The sequence below is a fragment of the Pan paniscus genome, chromosome 17 (assembly GCF_029289425.2).
Source record: "Pan paniscus chromosome 17, NHGRI_mPanPan1-v2.0_pri, whole genome shotgun sequence".
Lineage (NCBI taxonomy): Eukaryota > Metazoa > Chordata > Mammalia > Primates > Hominidae > Pan > Pan paniscus.
This window is the reverse complement of record NC_073266.2, coordinates 80,429,154-80,449,938: the sequence shown is the minus strand read 5'-3', so window position 1 is coordinate 80,449,938 and position 20,785 is coordinate 80,429,154. Positions and strand designations below refer to the sequence as shown.

The window sequence follows — 20,785 nt, the reverse complement described above, 5'->3', positions numbered from 1 at the left end:
AAAGGAGGCAGTATCCAGGAGATGGCGTGTAACGTTTCAAATATTGTAATGTTCTGTTTCTTAGTCCAGGTGCTGGTTACACAAGTGTGCTCACTTTGAGACGAAGCATCAAGGGCTACACTTATGATCTGGCCTCTTTTCTGTATTTATATTGTACTTAAATAAATTTTACATTAAAACAAACAAACAAGATAATATATTGCTGCCACACTTTTCAGATGCTAGAGTGAAAAGAGGATAAAGGCCAGGCGTGGTGGCTCACGCCTGTAATCCCAGCACTTTGGGAGGCCGAGGCAGGCGGATCACAAGGTCAGGAGATCGAGACCATCCTGGCTAACATGGTGAAACCCCGTTTCTACTAAACATACAAAAAATTAGCCGGGCGTGGTGGCGGGCGCCTGCAGTCCCAGCTACTCGGGAGGCTGAGGCAGGAGAATGGCGTGAACCCAGGAGGCAGAACTTGCAGTGAGCGGAGATCGCGCCACTGTACTCCAGCCTGGGCGACAGAGCGAGATTCCATCTCAAAGAAAAGAAAGAAAAAGAAACGTGGATAAAATATAAAGAATGGTTTTATAACTAAGATAAGTAAAATTGTCCAAAAAAAAAAAAATCCTCCACGGTGATTGTGAAATGTAGTTAAATGCACATTGCAAAGCTGGGGAATGGCAACAAATCCTTGCTGTGATCAGGTTCCAAATCACTCCAAAGGGACGGACTGTGTCACCCTCAAGAGTCAGAGATGACCCTCCTGATTCATGATGAATGTCCAACTGTGCAGCTGCAGCAGGTGGGAAAGAGACAGTGCTCAGTACATAGCACTCGCCTACGAGAGTTAGAAGGGTCAAATCTCCCATGCCTCCCCCTGGCCCCCAGATCAACCCTGTTGATGAACCACACTATTCCCTCATTTCAATCACTTTGGTTTGAAACTTTCACCATTCAATTCAGGACTATTCTGCCATCTGTTAAAAAAAAAAAGAATAAAATCATCCTTAAAAAGAATACAGAATACCAGGCAGTTATTTTTAATCTTGGAGAGAAAAAAAAAAGGCTACTAGGAGTCCTCACCAGGACTGTCACTTCAAGCTCTCAGTCCACTAATTTAAAACTCTTCAATCTTGTACAACCCCTTCAACACACAAGCACCAACTCCATTACTTATCTGAGGAAAAGCAGCTTCCCCAAAATAGAACATTTTCCATTAAAGAAACACGTATTCCGTTGACATTAAAAAAAAAAAAAAAAAAGGAAGTTAGAGAACGGCTATCCAGACCATAAATAGTCATGGGAAATTATAGTCGTGTGGGCTACAGAGAAGGAAATAAAGGTCACTCCTGCAGTTTCTGAAATGGTTTTGAAGTAGGAAGGAAACAAGTTTCAGCACCATAGTTGTTTACCATTGCTGTTTAGAGTATTTTTATGAGTCTGTTTCTTTAGATCCCATTTAGACCACCTAATTTCCTGTTAAGAATTTCTTTAGTGTAGCATTAGAATAAATTACAATGTAAGAAACAAATTTTATTGCCCTAAAATATCATGGACTAGTGTTGGCTGGGAAACTATATAAAATAATTTCATTAAAATAGAATTCTCAGCTGGGCGCAGTGGCTCACACCTGTAATCCCAGCACTTTGGGTGGCTGAGGCGGGTGGATCACCTGAGGTCAGGAGTTCGAGACCAGCCTGGCCAACATGGTGAAACCCCCCTTCTCTACTAAAAATACAAATATTAGCTGGGTGTGGTGGCAGGCACCTGTAATCCCAGCTACTCGAGAGGGTGAGGCAGCAGAATCACTTGAACCCAGGAGGCAGAGATTGCAGTGAGCCAAGACTGCACCATTGTGCTCTAGCCTGGGCAACAAGAGCGAAACTCCGGCTCAAAAAAAAAGAAAGAAAGAAAGAAAAAAGACAAAAATAGAATTCTCTAGGAAATATGTAGTTACACACACAAACACATGAGATAAAACAAAGTGAATTCATGTTTGCATATTTTTTAGGCCAGAAAAAGAGGGCATGTTTTAAAAACAGACAAGTGAATGTTCATCTAGAAAGCTGCCAAGCAACTTAAAAAACCCCTCATGGCATCTGAATAAAGGGAAGAAAGTGATTTCCTCAAAGATTTATCCTCTCATCTTTTTGAAAGTTGTCTGTAATTAAGGAACTATATACCTTTTATGCAAAATTAAGGGGGAAACTGCCAGCATCATCCACCTCCAAGAAATGAAACTAGTTAGTTGAAACCACATGAAGTGGTTCCAAAGGACATCATCTGAACTGCATAAAGTCTGACTTAATCACCTTGCTGGTTAATAGTCAAAGAGCAAACAATTGGACTAAAAATATTTTTTATTATCATAGTATCAGGAAAATTAAATTCAATACCCATTCACTTAAGCCATTCTTCCCAAAACCTCACAATGTTTCAGCAGGAGACAATTTAAATTGGTTTAATAGTCTACATTTCATCCTTCCACCAGAATGAACAAATACTTTAGTTTTGCAAAGTTTCTCCAGGATGGATAACAATTTTAGTAAATAAATAGGCTCCAGAACCCCACTCTCTGCTTTCAACCTTGCAAAAAAGCTAAATTCTTAAAGGGCTGAGTCAGGTCTCAACTCTGTATGATGTGATAACTATCCTCAAGCTTCTTCCTTACCGAATTTTGTAATAAGTATACTATAAAAAGATGGTTTAATGTGCCAGCAGCTGTTTCATGCTTCATCCATATAACATTTTTCACTGTGCAATCCTCTTCTAATTAGAGAAAAAGCAGTAACATATGACTGTTTTCTTTTCATTTGTAAGGTACTTTGTAGATTCCACAGACACCACAGACCTTTCTTCCTTCTTCTTTTTTTTTTCTTTTTTGACAGAGTCTTGCTCTGTTGCCCAGGTTGGAATGCAGTGGCATTTGGCTCACAGCAACCTCTGCCTCCCAGGTTCAAGCAATTCTCCCACCTTAGCCTCCCGAGTAGCTGGGATTACAGGCATGCACCACCATGCCCAGGTAATTTTTGTATTTTTAGCAGAGACAGGGTTTCACCATGTTGGCCAGGCTGGTCTCGAACTCCTGACTTCAAGTGACCCACCTGCCTAGGCCTCCCAAAGTGCTGGGATTACAGGTGTGAGCCACTGCACCTGGCCACTATTTTCTATCTCATTTGATTTTTCCATCACCCCAGAAATATACCCTCTCATATTTCACGAAAGACAAAACTCAAAGCTGAGAAAGTAACATTATTTGGCAATGGCTCAATAGTAACTAGTGGCAGAGACAGAAATAAAACTCAGATTTCATCAGTCTCAAGTCCACAGTTTTCTACCATGTGTCTCCAAAATTCAAATGTTGAAAAATAATTATAAAAACCTTTTTGTGGGGACATTTTCATAGGTCCTTTTTTTCTAAAAGAGCTGGAGGGTCAAGCAGGGCACCTGCATGTAATGTGAAGACCACGTGTGCACAGCATTTCAAACTCAATTCTTAAAACAAGTTAGTAAATAGCACAGTACTCAAGAACTTCTCTCAGCATAAAGTTCAAAAGTCTCAGAGAAAAGACACACAGATATGGCTCCTGCCCTAAAGTGTTTGGAAAGTCACCTGCAACAACAGTGAGACAAATCCATTTCCTGCTTCTTGAGCAATTGCTCTGCTCTCCTTGGCATATTCTGTCCATTTGACTCATCTATATATTTTTTGTTTTGTTTGCTTTTTAGTAATTTCCAGCACACCCTTAAATTTTACAGCCAAATTCTCTTAGAAACAGGGCACAGGATTTGGTACCATAACAGATTTATCTATTTGTAGACATACCAGGTATTGTAAAAATGATTTTTCTGGAAATCTGTACTGGGACTTATATACCATTAAAACTCTACATAGTCACAACTGTCTAACCCCAGCAAAACTCTTACTTTTAGGCAACCCTCTGATTTCTGTCTCCGAAGCATTCCAGAAGTGTAAACATTCCAAGTTTCTTATTATTGCTTGTTTTTATAACAAAGTACTTTTGACAGTTCCATCTATCTTCACAAGGCTGACACTTCACGTTGTATTTCATTATCAGTCCTCCTTTCTTCTCCAATCAGTCTTATTATCTTAGATGACCTTGATGTTTTTGAAGTGTACTCGACAAATATTTTGTAAAATGTCTCTCAATTTAGGTTTTATGTTTCATCATCATTAGAGTAAGGTCATGCGTTTTTGGCAAAAATATCGCAGAGGTTGTGCCCTTCTCAGGGCATCACATCAGGATATATGTGAGGCCAATGTCTTATTATTGGAGATATTAACTTTGATTACTTGGTTAAGGTGGTGTCTGCCAAGCATCTCCACTGCAAAGTAATAATTTTTTCTTTTGTAATTAAACAACGTGTGGAGAGATCATTTGAGACTATGAAACTCTTCTGTTTCTCATACTTTTGCCCATTAATTTAGCATTTGTGCTTGTAACAATCATTTCTGTGTTGTTTGCCAAATGATTTTTCTATTTTCATGATTCCCTCTACTTACAGTTTGTTAAATGGAATTATCCTACAAGAGCTCTCCCAATTTATTTACCTAATTACTTGCTTTATTTCAGTATGGTCATATTGATGTTTATTTTATTCTGCTGGATAGAATTCATTACTGTCATTGTGTACTTTTTGCTCACGTTGTCCCAAATGTGGCCACTGGGAGCTCCTTCAAGTTGACTCACGCATCCTTTGACATGCTCCCATCATTTTGTGAGCATTTCTTTACTTTTGGGCTCATCTTGTATTCAGCCTGCTCTAGCCCTACACTCAATCCTGTTTCCAAGGACACCTGATTCCTTTTGTTGAAGAATGATACTTAAAAAGCAAAGTCTTTTTATTTAATTTTATTTTTTTGTGAGATGGAGTCTTGCTCTGTTGCCCAAGCTGGAGTGCAATGGCTCGATCTCGGCTCACTGCAACCTCCACCTCCTGGGTTCAAGTGATTCTCCTGTCTCAGCCTCCCAAGTAGCTGAGATTACAGGCATGCATCGCCAGCCCGGCTAATTTTTGTATTTTTAGTAGAGACGGGGTTTTGCCACACTGGCCAGGCTGGTCTCGAACTCCTGACCTCATGTGATCCGCCCACCTCGGCCTCCCAAAGTGCTGGGATTACAGGCAGGAGCCATGGCACCCAGCCAAAAACCAAGGTCTTGATGTTAGATATACTTCCTGGTACTGGCGTGTCACTACTTCTAGGCCTTCTTCTCAGCAGAAAGAACTAAAACATACATGTTTAGCTGTCTGGTAAGGTTTGTCTCTCCCTTGTATTAATAGTTTTACTTTTTCAGTGTTTTCCCGGCTATTCTTATATGATTCTTTTAACCATATGAACAGTAGCATCAATTTGTCTAACTTGATCATAGAAGCATTTTGGTATTTACATGATGATTGTGTTAAATTTGCAAAGTAATCTACAAAAAACTGATATCTTAATAATATTAAGTCATCCTACCTAAGAACAAGGAATATTGTTTCATTTGTTCAAATTTGCAAATTTCAGAAGTGTTTTAATGTTTTATTCATATAGTTTTTGCACATTTCTTATTTATTCTTAAGTAACCTCCTTTGATGCTATTTTAAATGGGATTTTCACTACCAATATAATATGTCTTCCAATGGCTATGTTTGTGTATACAAAGGCTTTTGATTTCTGCATATTAACTTTATATCTCTGCTACTTTGTTGAAATACTTTGTTGTCTGAATTCATTTATCAGTGATTCTCTAGGGTTTTCCAAGTATACTATCATGTTAACTGCAATAGAGATAGTTTCTCTCTTCTTTACCCAACGCTCATGCCTCTAATTGATCTTTTCTTGTCTAATTACCTGGCTAATATATCTAATATAATATTGAATAAGAGTGAAAATAACGGGCTTTCTTGTCCTGTTACTGATCTTAGTAGAAATACCAATGGGGTTTCCCCATTAAGAAATTGGCTTTAGGACTAAGTGTGTGTGTATATAATGTTAAAGAAGTATCCCTCCATACCTGAGGTACTATTTTCCTTATTTTTTTATTAACAGCTTTATTGAGATATAATTCATAATTCACATATGGCTACACCTTGTTTATCCACACATGAGCTGAGGAACATTTGGGTTGTTTCCATTTTGGGGGTAAGTTAAGTTCAAGTGCATGTATATTTTATTTTAGATTCAGAAGGTATATGTGCAGGTTTGTTAAATGGGTAAATTGTGTAATGCTGGCATTTAGGCATCACCCAAATATTTGGGTACCACCAAATAGTACCCAATAGGTAGTTTTTCAAACCATATATCCCTTATCTCTTTCAGAGTTCTCAGTGTCTCTTGTTTCCGGCTTTATGGCCATGTGTATACACTGTTTAGCCCCCATGTATTAAGAAATAATGTGCAGTATTTTTCTGTTTCTGTATTAATTCACTGAGGATAACAGTCTCCAGCTGCATCCATGTTGCTGCAAAGGACATAATTTTGTTCTTTTTTATGGGTGTGTAGTATTCCACGGTATATATGTACCATATTTTCTTTATCCAATTCACCACCGATGGGTACATAGGTTGATTCCATGACTTTGCTATTGTGAATAGTGTTGCAATAAACATATGAGTGCAGGGAAGGTGTCTTTTTGATAAATGATTTCTTTTCCTTTGGGTACATATTCAGTAGTGTGATTGCTGGGTGGAATGATATTTCTGTTTTTAGCTCTTTGAGAAATCTTCATACTGTTTTCCACAGGGGTTGAACTAATTCACATTCCTACCAACAATGTATGTTCTCTTTTCTCCATATCCTTGACAACATGTGTTATATTTTGACTTAATAGTCATTCTGACTGGTGTTGAGATGGTATCTCATTATGGCTGTAACTTGCATTTCTCTGATGATTGTGATGTTGAGCATTTTTTCATGTTTGCTGGCAGCCTGAATTTTTTCTTTTGAGAAGTGTCTATTCATGTCCTTTGCTCACTTTTTAATGGGGTTGTTTCTTTCTTAAGTTTCTTATAGATATTTGTCCTTTGCCAGTTGCATAGTTTGCAAATATTTTCTCCCATTCTGTAGATTGTCTGTTCATTCTGTTGTTTCTTTTGCTGTGCAGAAGCTCTTTAGTTTAATTAAGTCCCATTTGTCAGTATTTGTTTTTGTTGCATTTGCCTTCGAGGTCTTAGTCATAAATTCTTTGCCCAGGCCAATGTCCAGAAGAGTTTTTCTTCTATGATTTGTATCCTTTGAGGTATTATATTTAAGTTTTTAATCCATCTTGAGTTAGTTTTTGTATATGGTGGGAGGTAGGGGTCCAGTTTCATTCTTCTGCATATGGCTAACCAGTTTTCCCAGCACTATTTACTGAATAGAGTGTCCTTTCCTCATTGTTTATTTTTGTTGACTTTGTCAAAAGATCTGTTGGTTGTAGGTGTATGGCTTTATTCCCAGGTCTCTATTTTGTTTCTTTGATCTATGCATCTGTTTTTGTAACAGTTCGATGCTGTTTTCATTACCTACAGCGTTTGCAGTATATTACCTTGAAGTCAGGTAATGTGATGCCTAAGACTTTGTTCTTTTTGCTTAGGATTGTTTTGGCTATTTGGCTCTTTCGTGTTTCCACATGAATTTTATAATTTTTTTCTAATTTCATGAAAAATGACATTGGTAGTTTGATAGGAATTACATTTTATCTGTAGATTGTTTGGGCAGTATAACCATTTAAATGATACTGATTCTTCCAATCCACGAGCATGGAATGTTTTTCCACTTGTTTGTGTCATCTCTGATTTCTTTCATCAGTGTCTTATAGTTCTCCTTCTAGAGATCTTTCACCTCCTCGGATAAATGTATTCCTAGGTATTTTATTTCATTTTTTTGCTATTGTAAATGGGATTGTATTCTTGATTTGGTTCTCAGCTTGAAAGTTACTGGTGTACAGGAATGCTACTGATTTCGGGTGCTGATTCTGAATCCTGAAACTTTACTGAAGTTGTTTATCAAGTCTGAGAGTCTTTTGGAGGAACTTTCAGGGTGTTCTAGGTATAGAATCGTATCATCAACGAACGGATAATTTGATTTCCTCTTTTCCTATTTGGATGACCTTTATTCTTTCTCTTGCCTGACTGCTCTGGCTAGGACTTTTAGTACTATGTTCAATAGGAGTGGTGAGAGTAGGCATATTTGTCTTGTTCCAGTGTTAGGGGGAACACTTTCAACTTTTGCCCATTCAGTATGATGTTGGCTGTGGGTTTGTCATAGATGGCTCTTATTATTTTGAGGTACATTCCGTTGATGCCTAGTTTGTTGAGAGTTTTTATCATGTTGGGATACTGGATTTTAATCAAAGACTTTTTTCACATCTATTGAGATGATACAGTTTTTGTTTTTAATTCTGTTTATGTGGTGAATCACATATATTGATTTGTGTTTAGTGAACCACCCTTGCATCCCAGGAATAAAGCTTTCTTGAGCATGATGAATTATCTTTTTGATATGCTGCTGAATTCAGCTGGCTACTTATTTGATGAAGATTTTTGTGTCTATGTTCATCAGAGATATTGGCTTGTTATTTTCCTTTTTTGTTGTATCCTTGTCAGATTTTGGTATCAGGATGATACTGGTTTCATAGAATGAGTTAGGGAGGAATCCTGCCCCCTCAACTTTTTGGAATAGTTTCAACAAGATTGGTACCAGCCCTTCTTTGTCATGTCTGGTAGAATTCGGATGTGAATTCACCTGCTCCAGGGCTTTCTTTTCCATTGGTAGATTTTTATTATTGACTCAATTTTGTAACTCATTATTAGGCCTGTTCAGGATTTTGATTTCTTCCTGGTTCAACCTTGGGAAGCTGTGTGTTTCCAGAGATTTATCCATTTCCTCTAGATTTTCTACTTTGTGTGTGTAGAGATATTTGCAGTAATCTCTGAGGATCTTTTCTGTTTCTGTGCTATCAGCTGTAATCTCATCTCTGTCATTTTCAATTTGTGCTTATTTGGATCTTTTTTTTTTTTTTTTTTTTTTTTCTGTCGCCCAGGCTGGAGTGCAGTGGCGCCATCTCGGCTCACTGGTCTCAATTTCATTTAGTTCTCCTCTGGTTTTAGTTATTTCTTCTCTTCTGCTAGCTCTGGGTTTAGTGTGTTCTGTTTTTTCTAGTTCCTTTAGGTCCAACAATTAGTTGTTAACTTGAGATTTTTCTGTTTTCTTGATGTAGGCACTTAGTGGTATAAACATTCCCTTTGCTGTATCCCAGAGGCTTTGGTATATTGTGTCTCTATTTTCATTTGTTTTAAAGAATTCCCTCAATTTTGTGTTTATTCCAAAGTCAATCAGAGGACCAAACTGTTTAGTTTCCATGTATTCATTGTTTTTTTTTTTTTTTTTTTAGATGGAGTCTCTCTCTGTCACCCAGGCTGGAGTGCAGTGGTGTGATCTTGGCTCACTGCAACCTCTGCCTCCCAGGTTCAAGCAATTCTCCTGCCTCAGCCTCCCAAGTAGCTAGGACTACAGGCACGTGCCACCATTCCCGGCTAATTTTTTTGTATTTTCTTTTTTAGTAGAGATGGGACTTTCACTGTGTTAGCCAGGATGGTCTTGATCTCCTGACCTCGTGAGCCTCCTGCCTCGGCCTCCCAAAGTGCTGTGATTACCGGCATGAGCCACCGCACCTGGCCCTATTAGTGTGGTTTTGAGAGTTTCTCTTGGTATTAATTTCTAGTTTTATTCCATTGTGGTCTGAGAAGATGCTTGACAGGATTTCAATTTTTTGAATTTGTTGAGGCTTGCTTTATGACTGAGCAGGTAGTCAATCTTTGAGAATGTTCTGTGCATAGATAAGAAGAATGTATATTCTATGGTTGTTGGATAGAGTATTCTAGACATCTATTAGGTCTATTTGGTCAAATGTCAAATTTAAGTCCAGAATTAGTATTCTGCCTTGATAGTCTGTTTAATGAGATACTGAAATCCCCTACTTTTACTGTATCGCTATCTCTTTTCTTAGGTCTGGTATTCATTTTATAAATCTGGATGCTCTGATGTTGGGTGAGTATGTACATAGGATAATTAAATCTTCTGATTGAATTGAACCCTTTATTATATAATGCAATTTTTTTTTTTTTTTTTTACTGTTGTTGGTTTAAAGTCTGTTTTATCTGATACAAGAATAGCAACTCCTACTCTTTTGTTTTCTATTTGCATGATCTCTCTCCTTCCCTTTACTTTGAGTCTATAGATGTCATTACATGTGAGATGGGTCTCTTGAAGGCAATAGAAGGTTGGGTTCAAGCACATATACTGATATATCTGAGTCTCAACTCTGTCATAATTATTTCATATTCATATTTGCCATGTTTCCCTCTCTATAGGATATATATTATGTCTTCTTTAACACATTAATTTTTCTGGTATTTAAGGAAGTTCGTATTTTTGTTCTATGGTTATCTTTGTACTTATGTCTTATTAAATGACCTTATCCCCTTGGATTTTTATTTAATCATTTCTTATCTGGCTTGCCAGTTTTTGTCAGCATTCTGTAAGTTACACCTATTGCCTAGATGGCAATCAATAAGCTCCTTCTACTTTACTTTTTCCTTTTTCTCTCTTCCCATTTCTAAGCGCATTATTTTTTATTTTGTTTTTAGAGACAGGGTCTGTCACCCAGGCTAGAGTGCAGTGGTCCAATCATAGCTCACTGCACCCTCAAGTTCCTGGACTCAAGGATTCCTGAGAGGCTCCTGCCTCAGCCTCTCAAGCAGCTGGGACTCTAAGTGTATGTAACCATGCCTGGCTAATTTTAAAAATTCTTCGTAGACAGGGTCTTGCTATGTTGCCCAGGCTTGTCTCAAACTCCTAACCTCAAGCTATCCTCCTGCTTTGGCCTCCCAAAGTGCTAGGACAACACGCATGAGCCACCACTCCCAGTCAAGCTGCATTACTAACAGTTTGTCACCACTTTTTGTATATTAGTCTTCCATTCTCTTTCCCACCTTTCAGTCTCAAATCTACGTTTATATATACCAAAATGCTCACTATCATTCCTTTTGCTAAAATATACTAGTTATTTCTTGGTGGGATAAGTTCATCCTCTGGTACATCACGCCCATACAGCTTTCTGTGTGGACAGAAATGTTCCATGTCTTCACTCTCCAGCATGGTACCCACTATTACATGTGGCTACTGAGCACCTAAAATGTTGACTAATACAATGAATTAACTCTTACATATTTATAAATTACAATTTATTTAAATTACTACTAAAAGCCACTGGATTACATACTTTCTTAAGAGGATGAATTTTATGGTGTGTGTATATCTAAAAAGCTACATGTGACTACAGGCTTTGAATCAGACTTAACAGCTTTAGCAGATTCCTGGAGAAGGGATCATGGGTGCACAGATCTCTAAGTCCTTCAGGTCTTTAAAAAACAGCTTTATAGGGAAGTAATTCACATAATATAAAATATACCCTTTTAAATTGTGTGACTTAGTGATTTTTTTAGTTTTTTTCACAAACTTGTGCAACCATCACCACCATATAATTCCACAACAGTTTCATCATTCCATAAAGAAACCCTATACCCATCTGTAGTCACTCATCATTTCTCCCTTCCTCACATCCCCTGGATCTACTTTCTATCTGTATGGATTTGCCAAATCCAAATATTTCATATAAAAAGAATCATACAGCATGTATCCTTTTGTGTCTGGCTTCTTTCACTTAGCATACTGCTTTCAGGGTTTATCCATGTTGCTGCATACACTAGTACCTTTTACTGGTGAATAATATTCCACTATCTATTATAACAGTTTGTTTATCCATTAATCAAGTGGTAGACATTTGAGTTCTACTTTCCAGTTGTTATGAATAATGTTGCTATCAACATTCATATACAAGTTTGGTGTAAACATATATGCTTTCATTTCTCTTGGGTATATACCTAAGAGTAGAATTGCTGGGTAATATTGTGTTTAATTATTTGAGGAAATGACAATCTGTTTTCCAAAGTACTTGCATCACTTTACATTCCTGCCAGCAGTGTACGAGGTTTCAGTTTCTCTCCATTTTGTCCAATACTTGTTACTGTGTTTTTGATTATAGCCACCCTAGTGGGTATAAGTCATATCTGATTGTGGTTTTTGTTTACATTTCCCCAATGGCTAATGATGTTAAGCATCTTTTTATGTGTTTCTTGGCCATTTGTATATTTTCTTTTGAGACATGTCTATTCAAATCCTGTGAACATATTTTCATTCAGCTATTTGTCTTCTTTATTGTGAATTGTAAGAGTTCTTTCAAGTTCCCTATCAGATATATTTCTGTGGGTTGCACGTTCACTTTCTTGATGGTATCCTTTGAAGCACACAAGTTTTAAATTTTGATCAAATCCAATTTATCTATTTTTTTAGTTGTTGCTTATGTTTTTGGTGCTTACATGTTTAACAGTTTTCTATAACTTAGATCTTAAAGGAGACTTGGCTTGATATAAAAATCTTGAGTCAATCTTTCATTAAGTTTTTAAAAAACATTACTCCATTATTACCTTGCATTGTATAATGTTTTTGAGAAGTCTAATGACAATCTAAATATTTGCCTTTTAAAACTATTTTGTCTTTTTACTGGTGGTCATAATTATTTATATCTTCAAAATCTAATAGTTTTAATATAATAAGTTTTAAAATGGAACATTCTGGGTTTATTCCAGGTACCCAATTGATACTCTTTTTCACATGTACTTTAAGGTATTTTGTTTGTTGTTGAAAAAATTCCTTGAATGATATTTTTAAATAATAGTTCTGTCAATTTTTTTTTGTCTTTGTTCTTCAAGGACACATATACAAATGTTATGCCTTTTGGATCTGTCTTCCATTTCCACTGTTTTATCTCTAACTTTTTAAAATAATTCTTTATCTTATTTTCATCCTCTTCATTTTCCTTTGTTTCTTTAATGTCCCTTATTAATTTTTCGGGTGTATTCTCCCTTGGGCACCCTGTAATTACTCCTCATTTCTCAGATAACTGTCATTTTCTTCCATTTTCTGAGTTCAATCACTTCTTTCCAGCCCTTCCTGTTTGTCCACTTTGTTCTCAGTTCCTTAATTTTTTTGTTTTATATCATAAAATGTTCACTTGACTATATTTAATTTTGCTGGGAATGTTGTCTTATAGTTTTCTTAGGCTTCACAATAGATTTTTTGGGGTACAAACTATTCAACAGTGGACATATGTTGTTTTTTGCTTTCTCATTTTGGGAGCCAATAACCCAATATGGATCTGTTCATCTTTTTCCCAGTCATTTTCAGGGTATCAGGTTGTTTTACAAGTTTCTTAGTTCGATGCTGTATCTTCTATCAGCACAGATAAGTGGAGATACATTAAGGGATCTCTTTGTTTGGACTGAGTAGGGAAGGGCTGTGTGTCCTCTGATGTTCTGGTTCACTTGTCTTGTAGAACCTTTAGTTTTTCCCATTTGCTTCGCTTCCTCTTTACCAATCCAATTGCCAATTTTCCTTCAATAACTGTATTTCTGGCTTGCTATCCCTTCAAGTTGCACTTACTTATACCTAAACTTAGGTGGTAGTGGTAGACCCACCTAAAGCCCCACTGCCAGCTTTCCTCTTCTCTCCTCCCCACAGTTTTTCTGAATCTGCCGTCGCTTGACACAAAACCTTAGGGTATAGCATGGATACAGTCAAAGTGTAATTGCTGGGAATTGATGCTTATTTCTCTTTTTATTTATAAATTATCCTCTCACTGAATTAAGATGGGGGCTATCACACTTTGGAGCTGCTAAAGGAACAACATTTCTCACAGAAGATGCTCTAGCTCAGTAGGGTGCAATCTGGCTGCACTTCCTAATTCTCTAGGGAGCTTTCCTTAGTGCAGAATTCTCAACTTCAACTCGAAGATATTCTTGTTAAGTAGGTCAGGGTAGGGCCTCAAAATCTATATAGCAGAATTCTGATGGCTGGCAGAGTTGAGAATCATCGTGGTGCAAAAACCCCTGTCCTAATGCATTTTCATGGTTTCTGGGGATACGCACACCCCTCACTGGCAGGGTGGACTCGCCCATCTCATCCATTTTAGGAGCATCAGAGAAACAGGGGCAAAGATGACCAAAGCAGTCTCTCAGAGTACAGGCAGAACTCTTCTGATAATCTACGAATGGCCTCTTTTCAATCTCACAGCAATGTTCACAGCTGAACACAGGAATACTTGGAAGCTTCTGGCTAAACCTTTCTGGTTTGTTCTGGTTAAGAAAAATGGAGTTTGCCACCAGAACTCCAACCTTGCTAAGATTACATAATCGGCCACTTTCCAATGCCCCCACCCAACTCTGTTCTCCAGGACTGAGGTAGATTTTTTTTGGGAGAAATAGGGGAGAGAAAAGAATGAAAATTCTCTTCCCCTTCATAGTATTCTAAACATCATTGACCGATTCTCTAGTTCTGAAAAAATTGTCAGTTGATTTTGATGTAATAACCCTGGTTAAGAACTATACCTTAAAATATTTGAGAAACACAACACTTTAAAAAGCAGAGAGGGGATGTATATGTTATCTAGAAATATCTCTAGACACATTCAGTTTTTCCATTAAAATCCTTCTTTTATAAAAATCTATTTGTTTCAGCAGTAGTACCTGGGTCACCTTAAGCTTTCAGTGTGTTCAGCAGACCATCTGCACTGGAGTCACTGGGGGAGCCTTGATAAACATACAGTTCCCAGACTATCCCTCTAAAATCGAAGGGAGAAGACCTGAGATAAGAGCCAAGAATCTGCATGTTTGATAAGTACTCTAGGAAATTCTGAAAACACTTTGAGAAACACTATCTTAGTCCACTGTGACTCTGAAAACATCAGAACTTCACTCTCAAAACATCAGAACTTCATGATACATCAGAATGTCAAAAGATAGCCCTCGTCACTGAAAAAAATAGTTGCCTACAACTCAGATTTTTAAAATGCCACAAATATCTGTCTTTGCCAAAAGGCACCAGTTGTCATGGTCAATCGATCACGCTCTTCTAAATTTTCTGTTCCCTTTTAGTCCCTTTGATATTTACACATATTCTGAGTCACTGAAACTTATGGTCTGTAATGTGACTAATACTCTGGGAATATTTAATAAACACACATGAGCAATTACTACGAAGCTCATTTGAACATACACTTCCCCAACTTCTGCCCCTGAAAATACCTTGTACTAGTCCACCCAGGAATAAAAACAGACCTGGCTGCCCTCCCAGAGCAGGGACCTATAACTCCCCTTTAAAGGGTCCCTTTTCGGCTTTGTTAATTAGGCTGACTTTATCAGGAGAAGCGGTCTGGCCATCAAATGTGCATGCAGATGCTAGACGGACAGGGAGTCAGCCAATGCCAAGATTTCAGGAAGAAACAGAAGGATGGCAGTCCCTCTGGCAATGTCTCATCCATTCCGGTGACCCATGGAGAATGTCTACCCTCCCTGCACCCATCTGTTGATGACAACTAATTATCTGAAACTCTTTTGGGGTTTCCATCAGGAAAATCCTCAACTCTAATTAAAAAGACAGGTAAATGAGAAATCTAGGCCCATGATCTAGATTAGAATATCTTCCTCAAGTATTTAGAGGAAGATGAAGATAACTAAAAGTTGTCTAATGTAACATAGATTCCCCTGTTTGTTATTTGGTTACCAAATAGCTTCCTGCTACCAGGTATAGCAGATTAATATATACTATTCTAAAGTTGTAATACCTTTTTTTCATTTTTTGAGACACGGTCACACTCTGTAACCCAGGCTGGAGTGTAGGTGGCGCGATCACAGCTCACAGCAGCCTCGAACTCCTAGGCTCAAGGGATCCTCCCACCTCAGCCTTCCAAGTCCAGAGGTGTGTGCCACCACACCTGACTTTTTTTTTCTTTTTTCAATTTGTAGTGACAGGGTTTTGCCATGTTGCCCAGGCTGGTCTCAAACTCCTAGGCTCAAGCAATCCTCCCATGTTGGCCTCCCAAAGTTCCGGGATTATAGGTGTCAGCCACTGTGTCTGGCCCTGTAATACTTAACAGACAGTATCACGTAATTAAAACTATGAGACTGGCTTTAGCAGGCAAAATTCAGAGCAAAGGAAAACTCTCATGAGTCAAAATATGGTCTTCTGCTCTGTGTCCAATAACACATGCTTCTCTGATATTTCTCTTGACACTTGGTAGTGCAAGTTCTACTTAAGAACACAAACCACTGAAACATATAAAGCCCTTTCCTCAGTTATATAATGAAACACAGAACTGTAACCATAATTTATTATCACAAAAAAATATAAAAAAGGAATTTACATATTTTTAAGATTTGTATTAAGTAGCAAACTGAATGGAAGGGCAACTGAAGCAAAGTTTCACCAATGCCTGCAGCTATTTGCCAAACACACAGCTTTGTATCATCCAACAACAAAATGTTGCTCATTATACCATGAGCCTAAATTATACTAGACCAACCTTGTAATTTTCCGTCTATTCTACCTCCTTAAACCTACCTTTCACTATAGTTTATTGTGCAGTTACTTTAAACTCTTCATTTGATTGTAAGCTTCTTGAGGATAATTCCTATGTTTAGTCATTTCTCAATGTCCTATGCATCCAGCACAGTGATTTAAACTCATTGAGATGTCTGCTACATTGAACCATGTGAACAAAAACAAATCACAACTGAAACCACCTGCAAGAAGCCAGTCACAAAGAATCTTTCCTAAAAACTGTCTTTAATATTTTAAATTTCATGTTTTCCAGGTTGGCCTACTTCAACAACTGTCAGTACTAGTTTATTCATTTCCCCCTCAAACTCATCAAACCAAATACACGATATTTGTAAATTTTCCTGAGTTTAAATTATGCCTCAATAAAAAGAACTAATAAAAATTTTAAAAATAGGTAGGTAAAAATTTCCATTATTGAGGTTGTGCAAAGAGGATAAGTATTAACCTTTAAAGGCAATAATTTGGTGGAAATCATTAGAAAATAGTATTTTTCTTATCTTCTAACAAGTGAACTAATACAAAAATACGGTTTAAAAAAACAGCTAATCAAATTTATCCCACCCCCTTCACATAATCCTGTCTGCCCAAGATAATTAACAATCTTAACTTTTCTCTCTGATTCTACTATATCAGTTGCTATGCTATGCTGGAGATGTAGCAATTAGAGCTTGGAAAACAAAGGTGCAGGAGTATGTCTTCTTGAAAAAGTTTCTTATTTCTCCCATTTTTTGGTCATTTGTTTTACTCTCATAAAATAAAACCAAGATATTTGCCCCTTCTCATTCCCCCAACCCTTTACTCCAGAACTCTCCTGTGCCAGAAATGCATTCATCCTGTCCTGTCCTCCCCTTGCAGCCTCCAAAGGCTGGCAAATTGTCCCCCACAGTCCCTGTTTTCAAAAACGCAGCTGGCTGTAGACAGGTCAGTCTATTTGTATGGGGATTTCTGCCTAAATGCCTTTAGCTAACACTGCTGGCCTAGCTTATGATAGCAGTGCCCTTCCAGTGGCTCAGTTCACATCTTTGTTCAGTTCACATTCACGTTCCAGTTCACACAATCCTTCCTTTTCCAACATACAGGTACCGTTTGGGAATTGTACAAATAAGCAAAATGAGAAAACCGAGGTTTAGAATGACCTGCACAGAATTACAAAGCCAACAATGAAGGCAGTGGTTCTCAATCCTGGGAGTCACCACAATCCCCTAAAACTACAACTGTTCTTACTTAAATCCTTGTCCAAACACATCTAAACATGAAAATACAGTCTCCAGAGAATGAAATACAGAAATGTCCTTGTAAAATCAAATTCTCAGGAATGAATAAAGAATGATTATTATCTATTGGAAATTCTAGCACTGATAACCTTTAATAGTCATGAACTTACCAGAATTGGCCAGATTCAGAAATGGTTTTTATTTCATTTAGACTCCTAAAACCTAAATCCATTCCTTTATTTGGTTCTACAGATTCAGTGTAGAACTCTAGGGGAACAAGTGGATTCTCATTATGATATAACTTATAATTCTCCATAGGAGAAGAAATCAAATTTTATAGTATTCACAACCAAAAAGCATATGTCTAAAGTGATCTGTCTCTGCACACTGTGCTTTGATATTAACGTAAAAACAAGAATTCTAGCCTGGTGCGGTGGCTCATGCCTGTAACCCCAGCACTTTGGGAGGCCAAGGCAGGTGGATCACTTGAGATCAGAAGTTTAAGACCAGCCTGGTCAACATGGGGAAACCCCATCTCTACTAAAATTACAAAAATTAGCTGGAAGTGGTGGCATGCGCCTGTAATCCCGGCTATTTGGGAGGCTGAGGGAAGAGAATCACTTGAACCCAGGAGGTGGAGGTTGCAATGAGCTGAGATCACACCACTGCACTCCAAGCCTGGGCCACAAAGCTAGACTCCGTCTCCAAAACAAACAAACAAACAAACAAACAAAAAAAACCCAAAACCAAAAAACAAGAATTCTTTCAATGATCTTGAAACATTTCACTTTTTACCAGGAGGATGACACAGTACTGGCCAATTACAATATGACAATCCCATTTTCTCATAGTTCTAATTTTTCTTCATAATTATTCCAGTTGGAATTCGTTATAACTTACATGAGTACACTGAAAATAATTTTCTTTTTAAATGAGGAAAACAGAACGAAAGGAAAAAGAAGAGTGCTAGAAATGTTCTATATCTTGTTCTGGGTAAGGTGGTCCCTGCAACCATTTCTATAAATATGTAAAAATTCATTGAGCAGTAGGCTTAAAAGTTGGACACTTTACTGAATGTAAGTCATATTTTTGTAGTAAGATTTTTTTACTCTTATTAAAGATTTATGGAAAAGATGAGGAAGAAAAAAATATAAAGCCAGGAATGAAGGTAGTATTTGAAATTCCTTAAATTCTCTATCATTTATTACACAAATATTTTTTGAGCACTTTCCTTTATTCCAGACACAGTGTTAAGATGTTGATGATAAAACTATAATTAAGACACAGTCACTGGCCACATGGTGTTAGTAATCTAATAATGGAGAGAGACAAGTGAACAAGAAATTACAATACAGTGTGTGATGAGTATTACGGCAGGAGTAAGCTCAGGGAGTTAGGAACATGCAGTGAGAAATCTAATTCGGCTCAGGAGAGCCAGAGATCGCAGACGGCCATTTCATCCACATAATATGACACATGCTGAAACATAGCTAACATTTATTTTGTAAGGTAAAAAGATCTGTCATCATTTCCTTCTCTTCTCTGCACTTCTAGAAGCAAAATTAAATTTAACGTTTTTGTCTTCATTATGAGATACACTAAAAGTTAGATCCTTCATATTGTCTCTAAAGTAATGGTCATTCCCTAAAAATAAACATGGGAGCAGAAGTCAAAATAACTCAGGTTATGAAACACTTTAGAATGATGCACATGGGTTCTGAAGCAAACAAGATGCTCCAAAGTAAGTTAACAGCCACTGTTACTTAAAGCTTTAAAGAAAATTCTGTATGTGGCAACTTATCACAACAAAATAACAGCTTCATTTAATGTTGAAATTAACCTCTCCCTCCCATTCAAAACAACTTCAAATGCTTAGTGTATGATACAAGTAATTTAGGAAAATTTTGTTTGTTCAAAACAAAATAATTGAATTGAATATGGAATTAATTATGATAAAGATAAGAAGGACTGTTTAAAAAACAATAAGTCCTAGGCGTGGTGGCTCATACCTATAATCCCAGTATTTTGGGAGGCCAAGGTGGGTGGATCACTTGAGCCCAGGAGTTCGAAACCAGCCTGGCCAACATGGCAAAACCCCACCTCTACTAAAAATACAAAAAATTAGCTGGGCGTGGTGGCACATGCCTGTAGTTCCAGCTACTTGGGAGGCTGAGGCAGGAGAATCGCTTGAACCTGGGAGGCAGAGGTTCCAGTGAGCCGAGATCACACCACTGCACTCCAGCGTAGGCGACAGAGTGCGACTCTGTCTCAAAAAATCAAAAAACAAAAAACACCACCAACAACAAAAAACAATAACAACTAAGCTAACTCTGGGACAATTCATCTCCATCTCCCAAAGTCCCAAACATGTGAAAGCGGGAACAGAGAATCATAAGATAATTAAGCTAAGCCTGGCATGCGATGTGACCAGGTAGTAACAGAGCAGCACACTTCTCATCCTTGTTTTACACCTACATCCACATGACACATGTTTATGGACAATGTAACCTACTTTGCTCCAGAGAACAGCAAAGTTAATAAAGAATCTATAGGTTGCTCCTGACTCCATCGCCTACAAAATGGTCAGTAAAGTGGCTGGCAAAACTATTTCCTTCACAAATCTGGGACAGATACATACTCAGAAAGTTTATACAGTCTCAGGTCACGAAAGACAAAGATACAAATGAGGGAATATTTATAGACTCAGATGATAAACAAGACAAATGGCTTTACCTGTCAGCCTTCATCAGAAGGTTAGGCGGGAGCTCAAGGAGCTGGTTGTGTTGCACATCCAAGACCTCCACTGAGGTTCTTTCTAGCCTTTCAGGCAGCCTTGCCAACTGGTTGTGTCCTGCCAGTAGTTTCCGGAGACTGCTATTACAAAATAAGCTGTATAAAAAGGGACAAAAGACCAAAAAATGAAAAAGAGTAAAGAATACTTAAAATTACCTCTCCAAAAATCACAAATTCACTTGGAGCAACTACAAATTCATTTTAATATAAATTCAAACTTGAAACTATTTGTTTCAATACTTTCTATATACTCAAAAAAAGGAGGAAGGAAAAAACTATGTAAACAAAT

General features: G+C 37.5%; 1 protein-coding gene across 1 annotated transcript in view; it reads right to left on the bottom strand.

Annotated features, from left to right (window-relative positions):
- PHLPP1 (PH domain and leucine rich repeat protein phosphatase 1) overlaps positions 1-20,785 on the bottom strand; it is a 253,641-nt gene that overhangs the window by 39,531 nt on the left and 193,325 nt on the right. Inside the window, exon 10 of the mRNA XM_003827268.4 lies at positions 20,437-20,592. Coding sequence (XP_003827316.2) covers positions 20,437-20,592 — 156 coding nt within the window. The remainder of the gene's footprint in view (positions 1-20,436; positions 20,593-20,785) is intronic.